Below are 20,394 nucleotides of genomic sequence, written 5' to 3' on the forward strand. Positions count from 1 at the left end.
TGCATAAAAAATTCATTCCGACCACAATCGGTTGGAAATTAACTGTGCTACCAGACCCCAAAATCTCGAATAAATCGTTTTTTTTACCTCCTATTAGATTTTCATGCATATTTTCGTTTTCTATTAACGAAAACTTTGCTTTCAATCGTAAAAACTAATAAACACTTTTTAATCACTGTGTAGATTCTAGATTTTAGCCGCTTGAATGCTGACTTTTGTTTACTTTGCGCATATTCTTTCGCCACCATTTGTTGCTATTGTTGTTGAGGCCTGACTGATTTTGATAGCACTCGACTGGTAAACAGACTTGCCTCAGTGAGCGTTAGAAATTATCACTCGATGGGCAAGCGAATGGAAAGGAAACATTGCGAACAGCCGAAGATCAAACAATGGCCGAATTTAAGCGGAATGGCAAACAGCTGAAATTCGCAACTCAAGCTCGAAACTATTATATTTCCATCCCCATGACGGCGTTCCAGTGTCAGAATGCCAGAAAATACGGACAGTGAAATGCAGAGATGCCACAGGCAGGAAAAGCAACTCTTAAACTGAGAAAAATGAATACGCAAAAGGGAAATAAAATATTTGTTATTTTTTAAATTAATATTAGCAATTTATTATATTAACTCTTTTTCCCTTTCATCAACAAAGATAATTATTATTTTTATATTATTGATTAAAAATCAAATACGAGTATTTTCCCCCAGTGAACAGCAGCAATGTGGCACAGATTGTGGCAGGACGGGCTAGTATTTCTAGCCAACACTTTTCACTGGGTGCTGATGGCATGTAGAGTAAACCAAGCCAAAAGTGACGCAGAGTGGGAGGAACAGGGGGTATCGAGGAGGAGAACTAGAGACGACGAATGTCAGCAACCTCAATAAAATGTTGCCATTCGCCGGCATTTCTTGGCTCCCTAGGTCATGATCTGTTTCGTGGGCAGCTATAAATAACAGCCACCGGGAAATGCAATCAAACGAAACGTAGGAAAGAAAGTCGGGGGTTCAAAGGGCGGCATAGAGACCCAACTTAACTTCACTTTAGTTTACTCACCCAACAGGATGTCACTGCATCCCGATCCGGAGTGCGAGCTCAGCGAGGAGATGTGTCCGTCTGATGGACTTTGGGGCGCTTCTCTCAGCGGACTGCTGGGCGTGGTTGGGGGCGTATTGAGACAACGCTGGCTGCCCAAAGCTATCGACTGCGATCCGGTCGGCAATTCAATCTTGATGTAGCAGTTACCAAGAAGGGACAGTCTGCAAAAAATTACAAAAATTAATTTGAAACTCAAGGTGTAACATTTTTTAACCTTAAAAATTTCTATTTTAAAGTCTAACAAAATAGCCGATGAATGGTGAAATTTTTCCTGCTCAGGTTTCTACAATGTCAATGCCAAAGGTAATTGCGGCGTAAGGAAAGCTTCAATGTTGCTTAAAAATTCAAATAATTATCGTTAGCTCAAGTGGAGAAGCCGCACTGAAGACCCATCCCTTCTTTATTTCTCTTGCACGTTTCCAACTCTTTTCTCTATTTTCCGGTGCCATTCAACCCCCTCCCCCTGCCTCTAGTGCACGTAATTGATTGGAAAAATGGCCATTCATGTTAAGTGCAGGCGGCTATGGCCATTTATTCCAAGAGATATATGTATATAGGCGGGAATGGGGCAAGACGGAGGGCTTCTGTATCGGCCATCTCTCTCTCCTGGCACAATTCTTAACTCGTTTTGCCTCGTAATTGGCCATTTTCCCTAGTTTAGGCCCGGCACAGAATTTATTGAACATCAACGTTTTGTGGGTGGAAAGGGTTGAGAACGTCCAGTTTTCCGCCCCCTTCCTCCACGTTGATCGATTGTTTGGTTGTGTTTGAAATGTAAGAGGACTTTGTGTTTGTCTTAGCAGTTCTTAAAGTTGGTCCGCTTCTTTAGATTTATTGCACTTGCAGGCTGAAGTTGATGGCACTAGCTTAGGCAAGCAACACATCTAGCAGGCCGTATAAATCAAGTATACGCAATCTGCATTACTCATACGCCCTGTGGCTTAAGCCAAAACCAAAGCCAGCGCTTGCGGCAAAGGGATAAAAATCAATAGATGCTTTGCATGTACCGTCGTCTTGCCATCTTCTCACATCCTGCGGCTGCCTTTCGCATTTCCACATGTCCCTTTTGTATATACGTTTTTTTTTTTTTTTTTGCCTCTTCCACTTTGTGGCTGGTGATGCTGTTGCCTGTCATTGCATTTAGTTGCTATTTCCCTGCATGTGTGTAGTTTGCCTTTACAATATTTCCACGTTGTTATGCACTTCACACAAGTGGAAGACACTTGGCTTTGTTGCTGTTGTTGTTGCTGTTGCTGATGTTCCTGCTGCTTATATTGTCACAATATTTTCGCTTTTCAATGCGCCGCTCGAAAGCACAAGTGAAATATTTGCCCATGTGGCATTTTAGTTTTGGCAAGGAGCCCTCTTTCATTTTCTCTCCTTGCCTTCTATCGCTTTTGTGCCGAAATCTGCAAAATGTAACTTTTGATTTATTCAGAGACCCCATCGATCGCTTTAAGGATTCCTCTTTTTTTTTTATTTCGTTGAACAAAAGCGAAGCCTGAACGAAGTAAATCTCATCATTTGCTATGCACAGTCGTCGTTTATTTCCATCCGCCTGCCATGTAATTTTCACATTTTTACTCATCAACGCCAACGTCATCTCCATGAGATGACTTGCCCCGCGGCCTCCTACCATTGCCATAGCAATCGCCCATTTGCATTGTGTGGGCGTGGCATGCCGGCAATAGCAGCACCAGTAGCAACAATAACCACGGCTGCAACACAGCAGATGCTGCTGCTGGTGGTGCTGGTGCCTGCAACTGCGGCTTTTGTGTGTGAAGGAAGTAGGTTAGTGGCTCACTCGTCAGCCAAATGAATGATGGAGTAACTGCGGCAAACTGTGGCTGAAAAGTTCCCATTCTACCCGGCTGTTTTTATATTTTTCATTTTTTTTTTCTGTATTTCATCCCGGGCAATTGTATGGTTAATTGAAATAAGAGATAAAAAAAAAAAAGGAAAAGTGAAAGCCCATAAGGGGGCAACCTCTTTGGCTCAGGTGTGGTCATTAAATGGGGCATGTGTGCGCACTATTTATAAGTACTAACCTGGTTTTGTTATGCTGCTGGTGCTCTGGCTCTGGATTCTGCGGCTCCTCCTTGATGATGTGATTCAAACCCGTGGTGTTTGAATACTCCATGGATTGCCGGCCCTCCAAGGGGCTGGCTGTTTTTCCGAGCTGTCACTAAAATACATTTAAGCAGCTGCACCACCGATTTCAGGCCAAACAAGAATGGATAATGCAAGCCTTCAAAATGAAAGTACTAAGAATCGCCTTTATCCGCTGCGCCTAAAAGATGCCACTGAATTTTTCACTTTCACTGCATAACGTTTAAGTGTGTGTGTGTGTGGTGTGTATGGCTGAGTTTTAAATTGAAAGCTCCGAATTTTTCTTAAATATGTATTTATTTCACATATGCACACATCACTCTACCGAATTTATAGGATGTTTTCTTTTTTTATACTCGTAGGGGGAGTCCTGTGCGGAAATGCTCTTGCCGTTTGGCTGGCTGCCGTCATAACTGGCGTGGAATACTGTAAATCGGCTTTTGGCCACTGCAGTTTTGCCGTTTTTCCGTTTTAGCCCGTACGGAGACCGAGCGACCAGCCTCTGGGCCCGAAAAGCACCGACGACTACGACAGCGACAGGACGACGGCGACAACAAAATGCAGCAAAAAAAAACTTTTTAAAGCTGCTGCAGCAACAGCAACAGCAACAGCGAAAGCAAAAACAACAAAAAGGACTTGCCACAGGATATGAGGAAAGAGCGAGCCAGCAAAACAATCACATGGCTCAGTGCAAGCTTGCCGCAGCAACAACACTCTGTCCTGGCCCGAATAAAGCGTTGCCGCAAAAACATAAACAGAGAGCCGCTAGCCGGTGAGAGCCGTGCCAAAAGAGAGTGCAGAGGAAGGCAGAGAAAGTTTGGCTTAAACACTTTGCAAACGCTTTAAAAAATATCTAAAAAATATTATTTTAGGGGTTTAATGAAAAAAAAAATTTAGTCATTTTAAAAATTATATAAAAGTCGGATAGGAAGATAAATTAAACACAAATTAGGTGTCAATAAATTTAAAATCTGATTTAAAGAATATATTATTACACTTCTCTGAATTCCATTCTCCGGAATCCTCCTTACAGGCCATTGACAAATTTTAACTCAATAACAATACATTTTCTTTAGAATCTGTAAAGATAAGCATGCCGCATAATAAATTAAAATAAATTTTAAATAAATACAATCATTATTCTCCGCTCTCTCCGCGAAATGTTTACGCCGGCGCTCTCTTCGCGAACCACCGAGTTTGCTCTGCCCACACGAGCTGCACAAAATCGCGTGCATAAAATGGAAACCAGGTCAGGGCCGCCTTGCTCACGTTGCCCGGCCCGCTGCGCTCCTGCCTTGCCACCCACTCCGGCGAAAAGCTCTCCTCTTGTTTTGGTTCTCAGCGAATAAGCTTAATAGATTAAAGCTCATATTTGTAGACCCATAAGTTGTACCTCCGCTACTAAGGTACACAATCCACTTAATTAATTAGTAACAAATATATTTCTGTATAAATACGATCCTAAAGGTTATCGAACTTAAAATGTACGACAAAATCGAGCACCCGCACTAAACATCGAGGGAAAATCATAAGTAGAGACAGTGAGACACAGAAATATAAATTCTAGGCAGCAGTTGCACTTGCTTGCCACTTCGGTTCGGTTTTCGGTTAGGCTCAGTTAGACAAAGATAACACAAAGTAGTAATTACAATTAGTTGGCAAAAACGAAGGTTTCTCAAGGCACATTTTGGCTTGGCATCTATTGATTTTGCTCCTTCTATTCAACGCCGCATCTTCTCCAAAATGGGCACCACCATGTCGAATTTGGGTCGCTTGCCGGGATCCTCATTCATACAGATACCGATCAGCTTGGCCATGTGGGACGAAGTGCCTGGTGGAATTTTCACTCGCAGTCCCTCCAATGCAATCTTCATGCCGCACTCCATGGGCGACCACTCGGCGAAAGGTACTTCGCGCGTTGTCAGCTCCCAAATAAGTATGGCAAAGCTCCACATGTCGCAGGCTTCCCAGTTTCGATCCGCCTGCTTGCGCTGCAAAGCCTCTGGTGACATCCAAGCCGGCTGGTAGATGCGTCCCTTCTCCTGGAACGAGAACTTGGCATCGCCCATGTTGATCCTCGCCGTCAAATCCTCGTCGATCATCACATGATGACTGTTTAGATGATATGTGGGTATGATGCGCTCCAGCGAGTGCAGGAAAGCCATTCCCCGAGCAACGTCTAAGGCAAAGCTAACCGCTTGGCTAGTGTCGACCACCACACCGGTAGCTCCATGCAGCAAGTTGAACAATGAAGAACGTGGCATAAACTTCAGGAATAAATCAAATTAATTCAGAATAAGAACAGAAATTTCTCGTAGTCAAACTCACCTGACTAATGGTCACCAGATTGGGTGGCGAATTACAAGCCCCTATAATGGGCAAAATGTTGGGATGCGAAAAGATGCGCAGCTTGGGGAACTCCTCGTTAAAATCCCGTGATATACGAGGCGTGCACTGACGTACAGCTAGGATCTTTGCCACCACATCGTTCTTTTGCCAGCGTCCCCGCCATGTTTCTCCTGACGGCGTAACTGAGAGCTTGGTATGCAGATCCAAATCTCCCATACTAATACCCTTAAAGCGGGACAATGTGGCATCCCGTGACCTCGTCTTCATTCCCTGCCAGCTTTGCTCCTTGAAGCTGATAACCTTTACTTCCCTGCCGCTCTTCTCGACTAGATCCTGCAGCCTCTTGGCCAAACTGGGTTTGGCCTTTTCGATTGGCGTATGCCCGTCCTTGTTGGCAATTCCCACCTGGGCTCCTGCATTCAGTAAATCCTCGCAGATCATGTCATAGCCCCAGAAACAGGCGTAGTGCAGAGGTGTATTGCCATGTTCGTTAACCGCGTTCACATCGCTTCTCTCTTTTATCAACTAAAATGAAAGGTATGCGTTTAAATAAGATAGCTGGGTTGGTTAATGTGTTATCTACCATCTGGACCACATCGCGGTGGCCGTGAGCTGCCGCTAAATGGAGTGGGATGTCGTCGCCCATATTGGTGGCATTAACACGAGCTCCGCGCTGCAGCAAAGTCTCCACAAGTTTGGCATGGCCCTCCTTGGCCACCCAGTGCAAAGGACTGAAGCCATGGTCGTCGCTAAAAGGAAAGGAAATATATATGAAACAGAAGGAAAATATCTATATCAGAACTCCTAAACTCTCCAGGAATATTTATTGATTATTTGTATTTAAAAATCTTTCTAAGACAAGTCATATCCACTCAAAATCCTAAAATTTAAGTTTATTTCGTGGGATATACCATTTTAAACCAGATTATAAGGAGCACAAAATACATTCATACATTCAATAAAAATTCATTGAGTGGGAAGCGGGTTTTATGCTTGCGATATGCACACATGCAAATACATACATAAATATTTTTGATTCGTCTGTTTACACAACACAAGAATAAATCATGACGTCACTGAGACTTGAAAGACCCTCGAAATCTTGGGCGTATTTAGGTGATGACTAAATTGGGATTCCTCGGAAGGGAGGTTGTATTCAAGGAGTTAACTTTCTTAGAACCACTCCCTTGCTCAATGAGAAAGTGCTGAACTATTTAGTTAGTCACTTGTTTTAGATTTACCCTAAATTGTTGTCGTGCTCCGTTTCATCCAACCAGAGGCGCACTTGAATCGAGTTGCCCTCGCGGCACCAGTGGAATATGTCTTCCATTTTTATCTCTTACGCCTTTATTCCGCACTCAGTCACTGTTTTTAAAGGTTTGCCAACCTAAATTACATCTAGAAACGGCTAAAAACTGTTAAATAGCGACAGTTGTGAGAATTTCTAATTACAAAATTTCAACAGTGTGGCCGCTTGAAATAATTAACCAACAGGTCGCGTTGCCAACTGTTTTAGAACATCGATAAAAGTGCATATCGTGTAGCTTTCGATATTATGAGTGAAAAGTGAATGGTTATTTTCGAAAGAAGAAGAACGAATACAACGTGCACCGCAAAATATTTATTTAAAAATTAATTGTATTTACTCAAATTCCTCTTATCTTTAAAATAATTATAAGCACAAAAATGAAATTAAGCACCTACAACTTCCTGACCTCCATGGCCATCAAGGGCGTTAAAGTGGGATTTCCCCTAAAGCTGACGGTGAGTTTCAGAATCTCGGTTGCTTACTATTGATTGTTTCATGGAATATTTGTTTTTACATTTAGATAAGCAAAAAGGAAGTAGTAGAAAGTGAGTTCAACCCTGTATTTGTGGAGCGAATGTTACCTAAACTGGACTGGTCAGCGGTTTACGGAGCAGCACAAGTGGTAAGTGTTCAAAACTTGGTTCGGGATTTTTAGTGCACATTTTCTAAAAAAGACCACCTCTAATAATATCTCACTTTAATACAGGCGGAACTTACAGATGACATTCCCGCCGTGCAGCCGGAAAATATTGGCGAGAACGAGCTGCTCCTGCAGAGGCTTCATCACCTACTGTTCGAGATCGATGTGCTTGAAGGCCAATTAGAGTGCCCGGAAACAGGACGGATCTTTCCAATCACCGATGGCATACCCAACATGCTTCTCAACGAGGACGAGGTCTAGATCCATTAATTTACATTTTTCTGTACCATAATCCCCGCATTATTACTAAGTAAGTTTGTTAGTTTTAAAGTCCGTTTATTTACGAGTTACTAAAAAATAATTGGAGCTTGGATGGAATGTGACTTTTTGGGTGTGGAATGGATTTGGGAGTAGAGCAAAAAAACACTTTACGACACATATAAATGTTAAGTCTGAACTTGTGGAGGGTGGTGCGTGGCTAGTTACTAAGTTCCATCTTTTATTTTTCTTTGGCACTCTAGCGGAGATTCGAGATGGGGTGCCCCCGCCTAGTTGCATTTGATGTTGGGGCTTTTGTTGCTACCCTGAGCGTAGATGCTGCCCTTGGCCAATCCTGATTGGGCTCCTTTGCAAAGATCCGAATTACCACCTCTTGGTTTGTAAGTTCGATCTGTCAAGAGACTGGCATCTGGCCCTGAAGTGGGCTGCTTTTGGAGAAGCTTTGTATTGGGTCCATTCCAGGTGACATAGTCGGCTCTGAGAAGAATTATATTAGATAAAGTTTTTTAAAATCATACTGATTCACTTACAGTAGAAGATTTTCATCTGCTCCCTTGTTTAGCTGAGAATTGGGTCCCATAGTGGCCATACGTTCGATGATAGATTGAAATTCTGCAGATTCCGTGTTGTGAGAGTTCCCGAAGGAATGCTGACGATGCCTGTTGGGAATAGCAAATCTATTCTTTAATATATAATTCATAATAAAATTAAAAAATAAAATTAGCTTTTGGCATGCCGAAAGAAAACGAGTAAAAAGGTTAAAAAGAATAGCTCAAAATTGTGTTCCCTGAATCATACGGAATCCTTAAAGAACGCATGCGGAAACGACTGATATAAATTCTACTTAGAGAAACGGTAAACGGATCGGGTTTAACGGGCATACTTCAGTGAATCGGTTTTGGTGCGAGCGCGACTTTCGAATGCTGGCCTCCTCGCGATGGATGAGGAGTTGGACTGGGCCGACGAGGCCAGCGATGAGGACGTCATTGATGCGGAGTAGGAGGAGTAGGAGCTAGCATTTGAGGAGCCATGCAGGTAGCCTCCGATGCTGTAGTTATTGGTATCGCTGTGGCCATAATGGTTATAGCCGCTCTTGGCCAGGATGCTCTTGGTGGTCAGCCGTTCGTAGCTTTTTTGGAGGATGCATGGTGATTGTGCGGGTGAGACATATGAATGCGATGATGATGCACTCGATATGGATGACAGATGAGTCTCCAGCTTCTCCTCCACTGTTGGCGTTGGTGTGGGCGTGGCTTGGGCCAAAATTATCTGAGTGGTAAACGTCGATGGTGTGGTGACATTGATCGATGGCAATATGTGGCGCTTGTGCGGTGGCTTCTGTTTGGATGAGGTGTTGGGCTCCACCACAGTGGGCAGGCTGGATGATATCAAGTGGCGCAAAGCAAGCGGACAGTGTGGTTTTCGTTTTTTGTTTTTTTTTTTTGGTTCGGGGATTTAGTCAGAGGCGGAGGCAGCAACAAAAGTTCACATAGAAAATAGGCAGTCGATTAACAAACGGATAAAGCAGCGGGCCAAAGAGAGAGTGGGTGGGAAAAGCAGGTGGCAACGACCTTGATCGGTTGAGTTTGTCAAAGAGGTTAAGGGTAAGTTAAAAGCTACCTGTCTCCGGTGGCACCATCCACCTGTTCGGTTCCGGTGGTCTTTGTCAGTTCCAAGTGTTTGGGATTCGATGGGGCCTGCTTCTGGGCTCTCTGCTCATCCTCGTCCTGAACTATCTGTAGGATCTGGGTTGCTCGATCCTCGGCATAGTTAACGGACTCCAAAGCCATCAATATAATGCGCTCGGCAATTTGTGGGTACTTCTCCTTGAGCAAAGTTTGCACTTTTAAAAGAGAAGTTGAAGATTATTACGAGTTATGAAGAATTATACAGCAACTCACTTTTGGCTTTCTCCTCCTCTGTGTATTCCTTAGGTCTCAGGGGTATGTGTACAGTACCCTGATCACCTCCAGCCTGCTGATCTTGATTCAGTTCCGGAGGACGATTGTTCGGTCTGTGTGGCTGCTGCATCTCCCTTTTGGTGTATCCCAAGGAAATCAATTTCTCCGAGGCAAATTGCACATTGTTATCCGCATTAGCTAGGACATCGAGAAGCAACTCCTCATCCGCCTTGGGAAATATGTTCTTCATGTATCTGAGGTGGACAGTTAGATGTTATTTACTCGTCTTAAATGGCATTTTTAGAGATTATTTTATACAACGAAAATTTAAAATTATTTTGTTTTTTAGCTTACAACATTTAGAATCTTTAAAATTGTGCCTTTTTACATTTTGTGTTAGAATTCTTTAAGTTCAATCTTAAAAACTACCTAAAATGTTAATATAAATTTAAATTCTTTTAAAAATTATACTTTCTTAAAAAAATATAAAAATAGGACATCTGTTAAACTAAAACCTTTATAAACAAACATTTTAAAAAATGGAAATTTTCTACAGCATTAAAAGTTTTCCCATCGAACCTCAGTTTCATCTTGGGCGATGAGTGCGGTCTGGGTGAGCTGCGCCACATGGGCGATCCGTGCAGAGCTGGCGGAACAGCCGAACCAGAAGGTAGTACCACCTGGTGGCTAGAATGGCCAGGACCACCAGGACCGCTCTGCACGCTCACGAGACTACCGAAACGTCCGCCGGGCAAGGGACTGGCCGTGCGCGAGGTGCGCCGACTAGTCATCGTGTCCGGACGACGTGCCGGTGGCGTCATGTAGAAGGCGGAGCTGCTATGGAACAGATGCCTCTGCGAAGGGGGCGTCACGAAGGGACCGGGCATGGTCACCGGGTGCTTCTCCACCTGTAAAGCACTGATGACTACCGCCTCACTATTATAGTAGCTGTGGGTTCGTGGGTTAGTAAGCGTGGGATTAGCGTTTAATCGTGGGGTTAGACAGGTGCAGTAAGCAGCGTTAGGCAGCGTGTGAGAAGACAGAGATGTAAGTACACGGATTAGTGAGGATTAGCAGAGTTAGCACGAAAGCGTGACTAGAAACTACGACCAAGATCTTACCGCTTGAGCAGGAGGCGTATATGATTCTCGCCAGCGGTGGGGAACATGTTCTGGATCTTGGTTACCACGGCATCTGTTTCCGCTTGGGTGGTGAACGAGGTCTCCTGGATGGTGGAACGCCGAGACATATTTGGTCCTAAGCGAGCTCGTTGAAAGGGTAGAGGTGAAGACATTTCCTGGTTGTTAAGGGGACAAAAATTAAAAAGTTACAGAAGTTAAGTTTAATTGATTTGAAAATATATTATTTTATCTGTCGGAATTTCTTTTATAAAGTAGAAAAACACTGCCAACTTTTAAACACTTCTCTAGCTGTTCTTTAGATAAATATCTATACATTTATGAGGCACTCCTACGCCAGATTGGATCTCCATTGTCTTTTGATTGACAATTATGTAGTTTCTCCTCTCAAAGCTATCTTTGGCCAACTTACCAAGTGTCCCCTGGAGGAGGCCGATAATAATGGACTGGTCGAGACGTTTTGCAGCGTGGGTTGATGGCGCTCTTGGAAGGCCCGAATCGCGGTCAAGTTGTTGCTGGGATGGACGTGGTACGGCGAGCTGTTGTGCGACGTCTGCGGCTGACCGACCAACTGCTGCAAATTATAAGGGTTTCGTGTTGCAGGCCAAATGTAAAATCAATAAAATGCAAAGTGCCCAAGGAGGGTCGAAATCGGAATCGGAATAGGAATCGGGGGTTACCTGCAAGGCTATCGACTCCGTCGAACAGCGCTCGTTCTGCAACTGCCTGTAACTGCGGCCGCGCGGATCCTCCAGCTGCATGGCCTTCGTCAGATAGTTTATGTAATAGCTGGAAAGGTAAAGAGGGGAACCAAAATGGAAGATGAGCTTGCCACAAATCAAAGGTCATCAAATGACCTCCCACCCCAGGGCCAATCGAAAGCTCCAAGATTCAGGCCAAGGGTAGAATTATTTAAGCCGGCCGGTTGGTGGTGGTTTGGTTACGAATTGGATTGGGATTCTGGCCACATGTTGATGGTCCCCTGGGAGGTCGGACAGGTAAAGGGTAAAGGAGCCACCTAAACCGTGGCACGTGCCAAGTAGCTGCCAAAAGGCGGACAGGCATAGTCGTCATTTTCATCTCCGTTTGGCAGGCCATCGTGACTCTGATTTCGTGTAAGGAACGGGGTGTACGGAGTTGGAAAACTCGTCTCCGGCTGAGTGGCCTCTTGAATTAACGTATGACAGTCGTTGGGCTTGTTGCTTAATTGCACAAGCACTTTAAAAACATGGGGGGTTTGGCTTTATAGGAGAGGCTAAGCAGAAGCTAAAGACCCCGCTGGCATCCGCCGACGCGGAAGTGACACAATTTATGCCGCTGAAATGAGGCCAATTGGAGTTGTTAAGGAGCCCCAAGTAGTCCTTGTGACATGGGGACTTTGGAGTTTTTAACATATTCTATTATGCTTGATAAAACAACATAGAAAAATGACTAAATCATTTAGTATTTTGAAGGTTTCTGTTGAAAATATTGTGAAAAAAACGAATTTTTGATAACACCAGCGGAAAAATATTCATGAAACTTTTTATCTAAGAACCTAACTTTTGGGAATGACTTATATTTCATGTGTAAACAAATATATGGGATTACATTTTGTAAGAATATTATAATATTTAAGTGCTAAAAAGATTATGCCTGCTCTCATTTTTTTTATAATTTTTTAATAACAAATTTCATTAACCAAAACTTGTATTATCTTTTATGCTAGCCATCTAATGAAAGCTTACAAAAATACCTCATTTAATAGACCCTCTCCCTCTAATAGGATAGCACTCAAGTACAAGGATGATGTTTAAAAATTAACTTCCCTAGACCTTCAGTTAATTTTCCTACCGTAAAACCAAGCAACGTGAACCTTCGCCTTACCGGACACCCACCACCTATTTGGCATTTTAAAGTCACCGTGGTAATCAGTGACGGGCTCAAGCTACCAAGGCCCCCCGCCACCCACCACCCACTATCCTTCACCCGTCGTTAAAACACCCACCGAAAGAGCCACCCAAGGCAACGGTGGCACGCAAATTTATCAGTTGCCTCCCAGGGCAACCTATCAAAGTGCCCCCACCTACTGGCCATTACATCTTTCAGTACAGTCGGCATTTCACGACATTGCGGTTAATGCATGCATAAATATTTATGACATCGGGCTATATGTACATATATATATGTACAATGCACTCGCAGCTTACCAATTTCCAGTTGTCTGATCATATTTGCAGTCCCAACCGGGCGGCATTTTCTGATAGCCACCGGATTCACTCATTTTCACAGCTCAGAAACAGATACACTTGCACTTGCAGCTACGAAATGCTCCGAACGAATGTTGTTTTACTATTATTATTTTTTATTTATTTTTTGTAGCTGAATGTTTATGGACATTTAAAGTCGCATTCGCAGCTTGTTTGCCGACTGTCTGCAACCCCGAAAAAGTTGGCAGCCAGGAGTGCCCTTGCCACTTAGCCAACGGAGCTTTGTAGTTGCCTTTGTCGGATGGTTCAGATTTGGGGGTTGTAACCACCCTCGCCAGGCAGCAGAGTTATTTTTGTTTACAAGGCGGCACTGCCTGCCGGGAAAAAGGACCACAACACACACGATGTGGCGTGCCTTTACTGCGAGAATGGGTGGGCCTAACTACCCGGAAAGGAAGCGCTTCTGGATGAGTTCCGCAGGCCCGGAGTTTAGGAGCGAGCTATCAACAACCTCGCGAGCCAAGCTTTGAGCGTTAACTGACGAAAATCACTGTCGGGCGTTAAAGCTTCAGATGCTGCGCCGAAACTTAAAAGAGAGTCGCTTCAAAAAGCTTATATCCAGTGTTGGAATTTACCCATCAAAAGCTCTACCTAAAACTTTGTTTCAGCTTTCATTGAGGGAAATTCGATAGTAAAGTCACACAATTTAAAGTCATCTTGCTAACCGACTCCCCGAAAATTATACTCTATATTTCCGAATTTGACTTAAAAGTTAGTTAATTACACTAGCAAAATGGCGGAGTTTGAGGCCAGTCTTGCACGCATGACGGAACTGTACTTCAAAGAGGAGGAAGAGGAGCCGAAGGGACCGCCCAAGCTGACCAAAGCCCAGAAGAAGGCCCTCAAGAAGGAGGCCAAGAGGCAGGCGTTGATTGAGGAGAAACGCCTGATTATGCGGGTGGGTAAAACCATTTTGCATTTTGGTAAATTTTCTTATATATATACCCTTCCAGGATGCTCTTATGAGGGAGCTGGAGATGGGCAAGCGCATGGAACACAAGGGCAATGAAGAATGGCATGAGATGTGCCGTGAAATCAAAATCAAGGAGCTAAACGAAGAGATGATCGCATGGGGTGAACGCTCAGAGCGGAACATCCAGGCCAAGAACGACCACATCAAGATGCTTCTCGATGACATGTCGCAGACGCAAGATCAGCATGTGCGCTCCTACAGCAAGACAGTGGAACTGATCGACCACATCCGCGACTGCTTTCATGCGATGTTGGGCGTGGTAAGGAGCATGTATGACCAGCAGGCTGACGAAATGCTTCGCGACTATTACGAGGAGGTGCGTCGGCGCACCGAGGAAGTGGAAGCCATGAAAATGAACTCCGAGAACATTATCCATGCCACGAACATTTGCACTAGGGATCAGCTAAAGGAGGACTACCAAATTTACCTAGAGCAGCGTGATGATCGCGTCAACACCGAGATTGAGAACAGGTTCAAGATCCGAGATCAGATTGTCCGCCGGATGACGAACATGCAGCAGCAGCTCAATGACTTTGTGGAGTCGCTGAGGAGTACTGAATTGGATGCCCACAAGTACGAGAAGATCCACTGGCTAACGGAGCGTCAGGAGGCCTTCATGGAGGAGTCACGTAAGTTGAATGCCGAAGAGTCCAAGTACATCAACATGCAGGCTGAGCTCCAACGCGAAATGGTTCGCATGGATGCTGAGAACAACTCCACTCTCAACGATCTCCGCCTGGAGTTCCAGTACTTCACTAACGTGCGCAAGAAGATCGAGCTTAACCAGGAGATGGACCGGAAAATCACACACGAGAAGCTGCGTATCCTCACCGGCGAATGTTACGAGTTGACCAAGGTAGGAATATACCTCAAATTACTCATTATTGTTTGTTATTACAACTTATCAATTATCACTTGATCAACCAAATCGCAGCAAATGGAGAAGCACGTGAAAAGCGGGGAACTACTTTTGGCCCTGTCGATCACCTGCAGGAAACTCCAAACGGAGGCCGAGAAAGTAATCCTGGGTGGCGAACTCTTTGACGAAACCCAGGTGGATGTGAATGAGAACTTTAAGCTGCAGACTCTTAATTTAAAGGATCACGTGGACATGACCGAGGATGAGCTAGTGGAGCTGAATAAAAGTTTAAAGAATTTCTGGCGCCGCCAAGCAATGGCCGAGGCCCAAAACATGCTGATGATGGAGGAGAAGCGTCGTCTCAACGAGGATAACCAGCGCCTTATCGACTTCATAAAATCCATGAGCGTCACTGAGGATCCCGAGGAGCTGCGAACTGCCATGCATGTTTCCATTCCGAGCCAGCCAATGCCACCCAAGCTCTTTGATACCAAGTGCCAGGAAAATAGGTCCAGGAAGGTTATTAAGTCGCCGGTGGCTCACAAGGAGGCTAAATATGAAGCTCAATATGTTTTGTCCAAGGTGATGGTGGATAATTGAGTATTTCCAGGAGATCCACAAAAGTTATTAAAGTCTGCTGTTAAATGTTTAAAGGTGATATTGAATTTTGGCGTAATTCCAAAATATGTCTCCACAAAAATTAATTTAAGGTTAAATTAAAATCAAGACAAGAGTAGACCCAAAAATAATATTTTTCATGGAGTATATATTATAGTTTTCATTTTAATATTTACGTATTTGCTGAACACATGCATGGATAGTGCCAAAAGCAATGTGTAGTATAACAGTTTTTTATCTAAAAAGAAATTTAGACGTCCTTTTACTTATCATAAATGTGCAAACTGCAAGTCTTTACTCTACTAAATATTACCAATTTACTAAAAGAATGTTAAAACTTTTTTTAACACTTTTTAGAAAACTAGAAATTTAAGTGCAACACGGGGATATGTAACAAACTATAAATCAGCACCAGCGCAAATCAAACTGTTGCGAATATCAATTTTTTCTTGCAGTGTAAAGTAACAAAGTGCTTTGGTCCGTCGAAATGCAGAAGCCTTTCCAGTATATATGGCAATAAGTGAGCTTGGCTCCCTATCTTAGATCCTTCAATTCTTTCGAGTTTAGATAAAGCTCAAAGGCTTGATGTTGAGTTTCTCGGCCAGGTTGGCACAGGTCTTGAGCTGGTTCTCCAGATACTGGATACCGCCGGCAGCATCGACTTCAGCCATTCCATTTTTCTCCTTGTCTCCAGACAACAAAACGGGCTTGCTGGGATCGGTCTATGAAAAGAAATAATAAAAATTAAAATTAATTTTTTCAAAAATAATACTGGTGCCAGCCTTCATAACGATTAAAGTTACTTTGATGGGAGTATTCTAAATACTTTATTGATAAGATAGTCCAGTGCCTAACTTCCAAGTGAAGAGAAAAGTTTTCCAATATTTACTTTCCTAAAAAAATTAATTAAAATATTTAATGGTATATATCCTTACCGGGGTTGCGCCCCTCAGGCGAGAGTTGAAATCAGTCATTCGCTCCTCGAAGTTGGGAGCAAAGCAGTTGGGATCCACGGCGATGAAGACCTGGCCGAGATTAGCGGCAGAGTCTGCGCCAGCGTGCGTCCACTTCCTGACTTGCGTGGAGTAGTTGGCTCCAGACATCACACCTGACAGGATGTCCACCATGGCACCAAGTCCAAAGCCCTTGTAGCCAGAGGTTAGCTCAGAGCCTCCCAGCGGCATCAGGCATCCCGTGCTGAAACCCAGTTCTGCATCGTTGGTCACAGCTCCACTGGGATCCTGGGCCCAACCGTCGGGCAAAGGAGCTCCCTTCCTGCGCTGGATCTCGATTTTTCCCACAGCTACGGCAGTGGTGGCCATGTCGAGCAGGAACTTGTCGCCATTGGTGGCATTGGCTCCCAAGGAGAGTGGGTTAGTACCCAGGGCAGCCTCCTTGGCGCGTGTGGGGGCCATCAGAGGTGAGGTGTTCGTCATGGACATGCCAACGAGGCCCTGTTCCATGGCCCTGATAGCATACCACCCGGCCATGCCGTAATGATTTGAACCCTTGGCACAAACCCAGCCAACGCCCACAGTCTTGGCCTTCTTGATAGCCAGATCCATACAGTAGTTGCCCACCACGGCACCCAATCCATTCAGACCATCGACCCAGGCAGTGGCGGGTGTTTCCTTCAAGATCTTTGGAACAGCTCCACCATCCGTGGAGTTAATGGCAAGATCGTTGATGTACATTTCCAAACGGTTCATGCCGTGACTAAAATGTCCACGATGATCGGCGGCCACCAAAAGATCCGCCTGGGCTTCAGCATGAGCCTGGGGAACCTTCACGGCCTTGAAGCAGTCGATCATGAAGCGACGCGATTCGGCAACGGCCACAAGTTTGGGAGCAGCAGAAGACATGGTGCGATTCGTTATCGAAAAGTCTAAAAGGGGGTTGAGTTTACTTTAGAACTTAGAAGTAATCCAATTTCAAAGAGCGGAACGTGTGCGTTCGGATACGCGGCGTATGAGCGACTGGAGGCGAGACATCATTCAAAACGCTCTGAGGCGACCGAAACGAACTTCTAATTGTTCTGGCAATCTCTCACCCATACCAAAAACCCTTGAAGACGGTTGGAAACAATTCAAGAGGGGCTCTATATGCTCTATCTGCTATTTCTTTATTTCGTTTTTTTTTTTGGCAAACCCGAAATTCTCGAGGCGAATATGCTTATCAGCATTATGTTTGGTCAGGTTTCTACTGGGTTTTTTTTTGGAGAGGTTCTCTACCTGATGTTAGTATATAATGGCATGGAATCGCAATCTCTCAAAATTGTCTAGCGCGTGTAACATGTTCATATTTTGTTGGTATATATATGTTTATATTATTCTTTTCGGTTTTCGCCTCTCTATATTTTCTATTATAGGGGGCTCGCAAGTCTATATACACACATTATTTATTCATTCGCTGCTTATTTATTATTTGTGTGCGAGTATTTCAAGTTATTTGTGTTGGCTGTGTGGGTAGAGTATCTGTGTGTGCCTGGTAATGACCTTGAACTTGTGGAAATTACTTCTGTACTTTGAAATTTATGCGTTCAAATGAATGGCAAGTGATCGAGCTTGAGGAAAACTAACGGTCTAGGGCATTTCAATTTGAGTTCATTTACTTCTGGGTTGTTGGGGGCGGAATGGGCGTATCTGAACCATATAATTTTGTTGACCTTACACAACGAAAGCGAGTGTGACAGATGGGCACAAGGCACACACATTAGTCCACAGCTAACACCCAATTTAGTTGATGGGTTTACCAGCATTATCTTATCGGTACACAGTCAGACCACTCGACAGAATTGAAATGGAACAAAAATGAAGTATGGAGTAGGGAAAACTGTTGAATTTATTGGAAATTAATTATTGTATTTAATAAGTTGTCAACTAGAAAGGCTAGAAGAGCGCTTACAATGTTTATATTTGTTAGAGTATGAACTATTAGATTGTTTTGCTTGTGAATGTCTTTAGTATATCTTCTAGAACCTTTTAAAGTCTGTTTTTCACCGAAATAAACTCGCTCTCATTTCAAATGTATCAATCACGACTTGTTTGCATCTAATAAAATAAAAATAGGCAAAGCCCATTTTGCTAATTCTGAAATATTTCCCCAGCTTTTAGGGGACTTCTACCTAGTCTGGCGACTTATCTTATCAGGTTTAGCCTGAAATCCAAAATACTTCTACAGAGCTTCGGGGGTTTGGCCGCTAATCAATCTGGAGTAAACGAGTACATTAGGTAATAATAACCACAACTGTTGGGTTTAGGTAAACAACTTTTATGGCCAATTCGCTGCGCTAATTAACACCTTTTTTGAGTAATGAATAAAAAATGATCGATACACAGTTCGCAGCGGGTGTTAAATTGATAAAAAGGCAATTGAAATGAAACCAGTTCTTAAAGTGTTCTTTATTTTTGCAACAAAAGGAAGAGCAAGTACTTAATGAGCTTTCAATGAGGCAATCAAAATGTGATTAGTAAGAAATGCAAGGCAGACCAAGTGACGCCTCCATTCCCAGTTCCATTTCGATTCCTTTTTTATTTTTATCATTAATTAAAAGCCAGTCCCCCTTTTCTTTATTCAAAAGCCACTTGTTTGCTTGACCGTATTTTTAGGGGCTGTGTTTGGTTGTCAAAAGAGAAACATTTGTTTTAATTATAAACGTCTACAGAAATTCGTTAGCCGTCGTGTGGGAGTCATTATGGGAAAATTTAGCAAAAACCGGCTAAATTATAAAAAACAGAGGGATAGAATTAGTAACAAACAGAATTTAAAAAGGACAGAGTTGCCAAACTATTCGCAGTTCATCACAAATTTTAAATTTCATAAAAAGAATTCTTTACTAATGAAAAATAATGTAAAAAAAAACCACTTGTTTGTTATTCTCGAAATATCGAAAATTTGTTTGTTTTTAATATAAATACGTATCTTATTATCATTTGCTGCATTGATTGCAGTGGGCGTTTTAATAGTCATATGAATATGGTTGGACTTCATAAAATAATGTAAACAAAAAGTTAGTCATATTTTGGCGTTTTGATTTCCTTTAGAAATGAGACCTCAAAATGACGGTTAACTTTTCTGTTCGATTAAAGCCTCTGCTTTCTCCTTGTTGATTTTAGTAGCGTTTAAATAAACTGGAAAGAATCCAGTTCATTTTGACCATAACTGGATTGTAATCTTTTGTAAAAGTTTATAAATTGTATGCAAATTAATCATTTGGTATTAGTAAACACTTTATAAACTGAGTAATTAAGTATTTACAAATCAAAATGTACCCCTTTTCCACTAAAAGTTTTTTCTGTCAAAGCCCTGTCACCCTATTGCTTTAAATAACTCTTATGAGGATAATATGGTAAACATACGCTTACGTTTTCTTCCGTCAGGTTTTTAAGTGAGTGATTCACGATCAAGAATCTGCTGCCGCAACATAAATCAAAGAGTGCACGCGCATTTTATGCAAATAATTAGAGTTTTGAACTTACCGCCGGTATTAGCATGAGCGTTTGGCGCCTGTGCAGCTGCAGCTGCTGATGTTGTTGTTGTTGTTTTGTTGGCCAAAAGTGCAGCATGTCGCCCACAGACGTGCAAATGCAATTGGCGCCTTTGAAGCTGTGGCAAAAACCGCCAATTGGCAACGCGAACGTGGGCGTAAACATCGCAGCTGACCGCCGTAACTGATCGTTGGAGCAATGTCAACGCAGTCATGTCGTCAAATAAGGTAACACACAAAAAAAGGTAACCAAAACAGAAGAGAAGAGAGCGAGAAGACAAGTTTGATACGTAATTTATTACGTATCGTAAGCGAGAGAGAGAGAGAGAGGGGTGGACTCGGAATCAGAATCCCAAACAGCTGACGTGACGGCTGTGAGCTTTGCTTT

The 20,394-nt window shown here is 43.2% G+C and overlaps 6 protein-coding genes across 10 annotated transcripts; 2 read left to right on the forward strand and 4 right to left on the reverse strand.

The window, feature by feature from the left end:
- Positions 1–1,045: 1,045 nt before the first annotated feature.
- LOC121530007 lies at positions 1,046–3,717 on the reverse strand. Its single transcript, XM_041818304.1, has 2 exons — positions 3,144–3,717; positions 1,046–1,256 (listed from the first exon to the last, which is right to left on the reverse strand). The coding sequence occupies exons 1-2, from the start codon at positions 3,233–3,235 to the stop codon at positions 1,046–1,048; spliced, it is 303 nt and encodes a 100-aa protein (XP_041674238.1). The 5' UTR covers positions 3,236–3,717.
- Positions 3,718–4,812: 1,095 nt separating this feature from the next.
- Positions 4,813–7,048, reverse strand: LOC108114521 (integrin-linked protein kinase). Its single transcript, XM_017225550.2, has 4 exons — positions 6,795–7,048; positions 6,137–6,302; positions 5,533–6,078; positions 4,813–5,471 (listed from the first exon to the last, which is right to left on the reverse strand). The coding sequence occupies exons 1-4, from the start codon at positions 6,881–6,883 to the stop codon at positions 4,926–4,928; spliced, it is 1,347 nt and encodes a 448-aa protein (XP_017081039.1). The 5' UTR covers positions 6,884–7,048; the 3' UTR covers positions 4,813–4,925.
- Positions 7,049–7,134: 86 nt separating this feature from the next.
- LOC108114522 (multifunctional methyltransferase subunit TRM112-like protein) lies at positions 7,135–9,816 on the forward strand. Of its 2 annotated transcripts, XM_017225552.2 has the most exons (4): positions 7,135–7,317; positions 7,383–7,484; positions 7,569–7,812; positions 9,716–9,816. In XM_017225552.2, the coding sequence occupies exons 1-3, from the start codon at positions 7,240–7,242 to the stop codon at positions 7,761–7,763; spliced, it is 375 nt and encodes a 124-aa protein (XP_017081041.1). In that variant the 5' UTR covers positions 7,135–7,239; the 3' UTR covers positions 7,764–7,812; positions 9,716–9,816. The 2 variants fall into 2 exon arrangements, with proteins under 2 accessions (XP_017081041.1, XP_017081040.1); XM_017225551.2 differs by lacking the exon at positions 9,716–9,816 and having other exon boundaries at positions 7,569–7,873.
- LOC108114520 lies at positions 7,822–13,528 on the reverse strand. Of its 4 annotated transcripts, XM_017225544.2 has the most exons (10): positions 13,011–13,528; positions 11,502–11,610; positions 11,234–11,395; positions 10,804–10,979; positions 10,262–10,630; positions 9,683–9,936; positions 9,402–9,624; positions 8,665–9,159; positions 8,312–8,440; positions 7,822–8,258 (listed from the first exon to the last, which is right to left on the reverse strand). In XM_017225544.2, the coding sequence occupies exons 1-10, from the start codon at positions 13,082–13,084 to the stop codon at positions 8,051–8,053; spliced, it is 2,199 nt and encodes a 732-aa protein (XP_017081033.2). In that variant the 5' UTR covers positions 13,085–13,528; the 3' UTR covers positions 7,822–8,050. The 4 variants fall into 4 exon arrangements, with proteins under 4 accessions (XP_017081033.2, XP_017081035.2, XP_017081036.2 ...); XM_017225546.2 differs by lacking the exon at positions 10,262–10,630; XM_017225547.2 differs by lacking the exon at positions 8,665–9,159.
- Positions 13,529–13,735: 207 nt separating this feature from the next.
- On the forward strand, positions 13,736–15,883 carry LOC108114179 (dynein regulatory complex subunit 2). Its single transcript, XM_017224986.2, has 3 exons — positions 13,736–13,968; positions 14,024–14,899; positions 14,978–15,883. Exons 1-3 carry the CDS (start codon positions 13,804–13,806, stop codon positions 15,500–15,502), a joined length of 1,566 nt encoding a protein of 521 aa, XP_017080475.2. The 5' UTR covers positions 13,736–13,803; the 3' UTR covers positions 15,503–15,883.
- Positions 15,884–15,893: 10 nt separating this feature from the next.
- LOC108114182 (uncharacterized oxidoreductase YjmC) lies at positions 15,894–20,246 on the reverse strand. Its single transcript, XM_017224988.2, has 3 exons — positions 19,999–20,246; positions 16,456–17,405; positions 15,894–16,242 (listed from the first exon to the last, which is right to left on the reverse strand). Exons 1-3 carry the CDS (start codon positions 20,219–20,221, stop codon positions 16,084–16,086), a joined length of 1,332 nt encoding a protein of 443 aa, XP_017080477.1. The 5' UTR covers positions 20,222–20,246; the 3' UTR covers positions 15,894–16,083.
- Between the last annotated feature and the right edge of the window lie 148 nt (positions 20,247–20,394).

The sequence above is a fragment of the Drosophila eugracilis genome, unplaced genomic scaffold (assembly GCF_018153835.1).
Source record: "Drosophila eugracilis isolate 14026-0451.02 unplaced genomic scaffold, ASM1815383v1 contig_2154, whole genome shotgun sequence".
NCBI classification, from domain to species: domain Eukaryota; kingdom Metazoa; phylum Arthropoda; class Insecta; order Diptera; family Drosophilidae; genus Drosophila; species Drosophila eugracilis.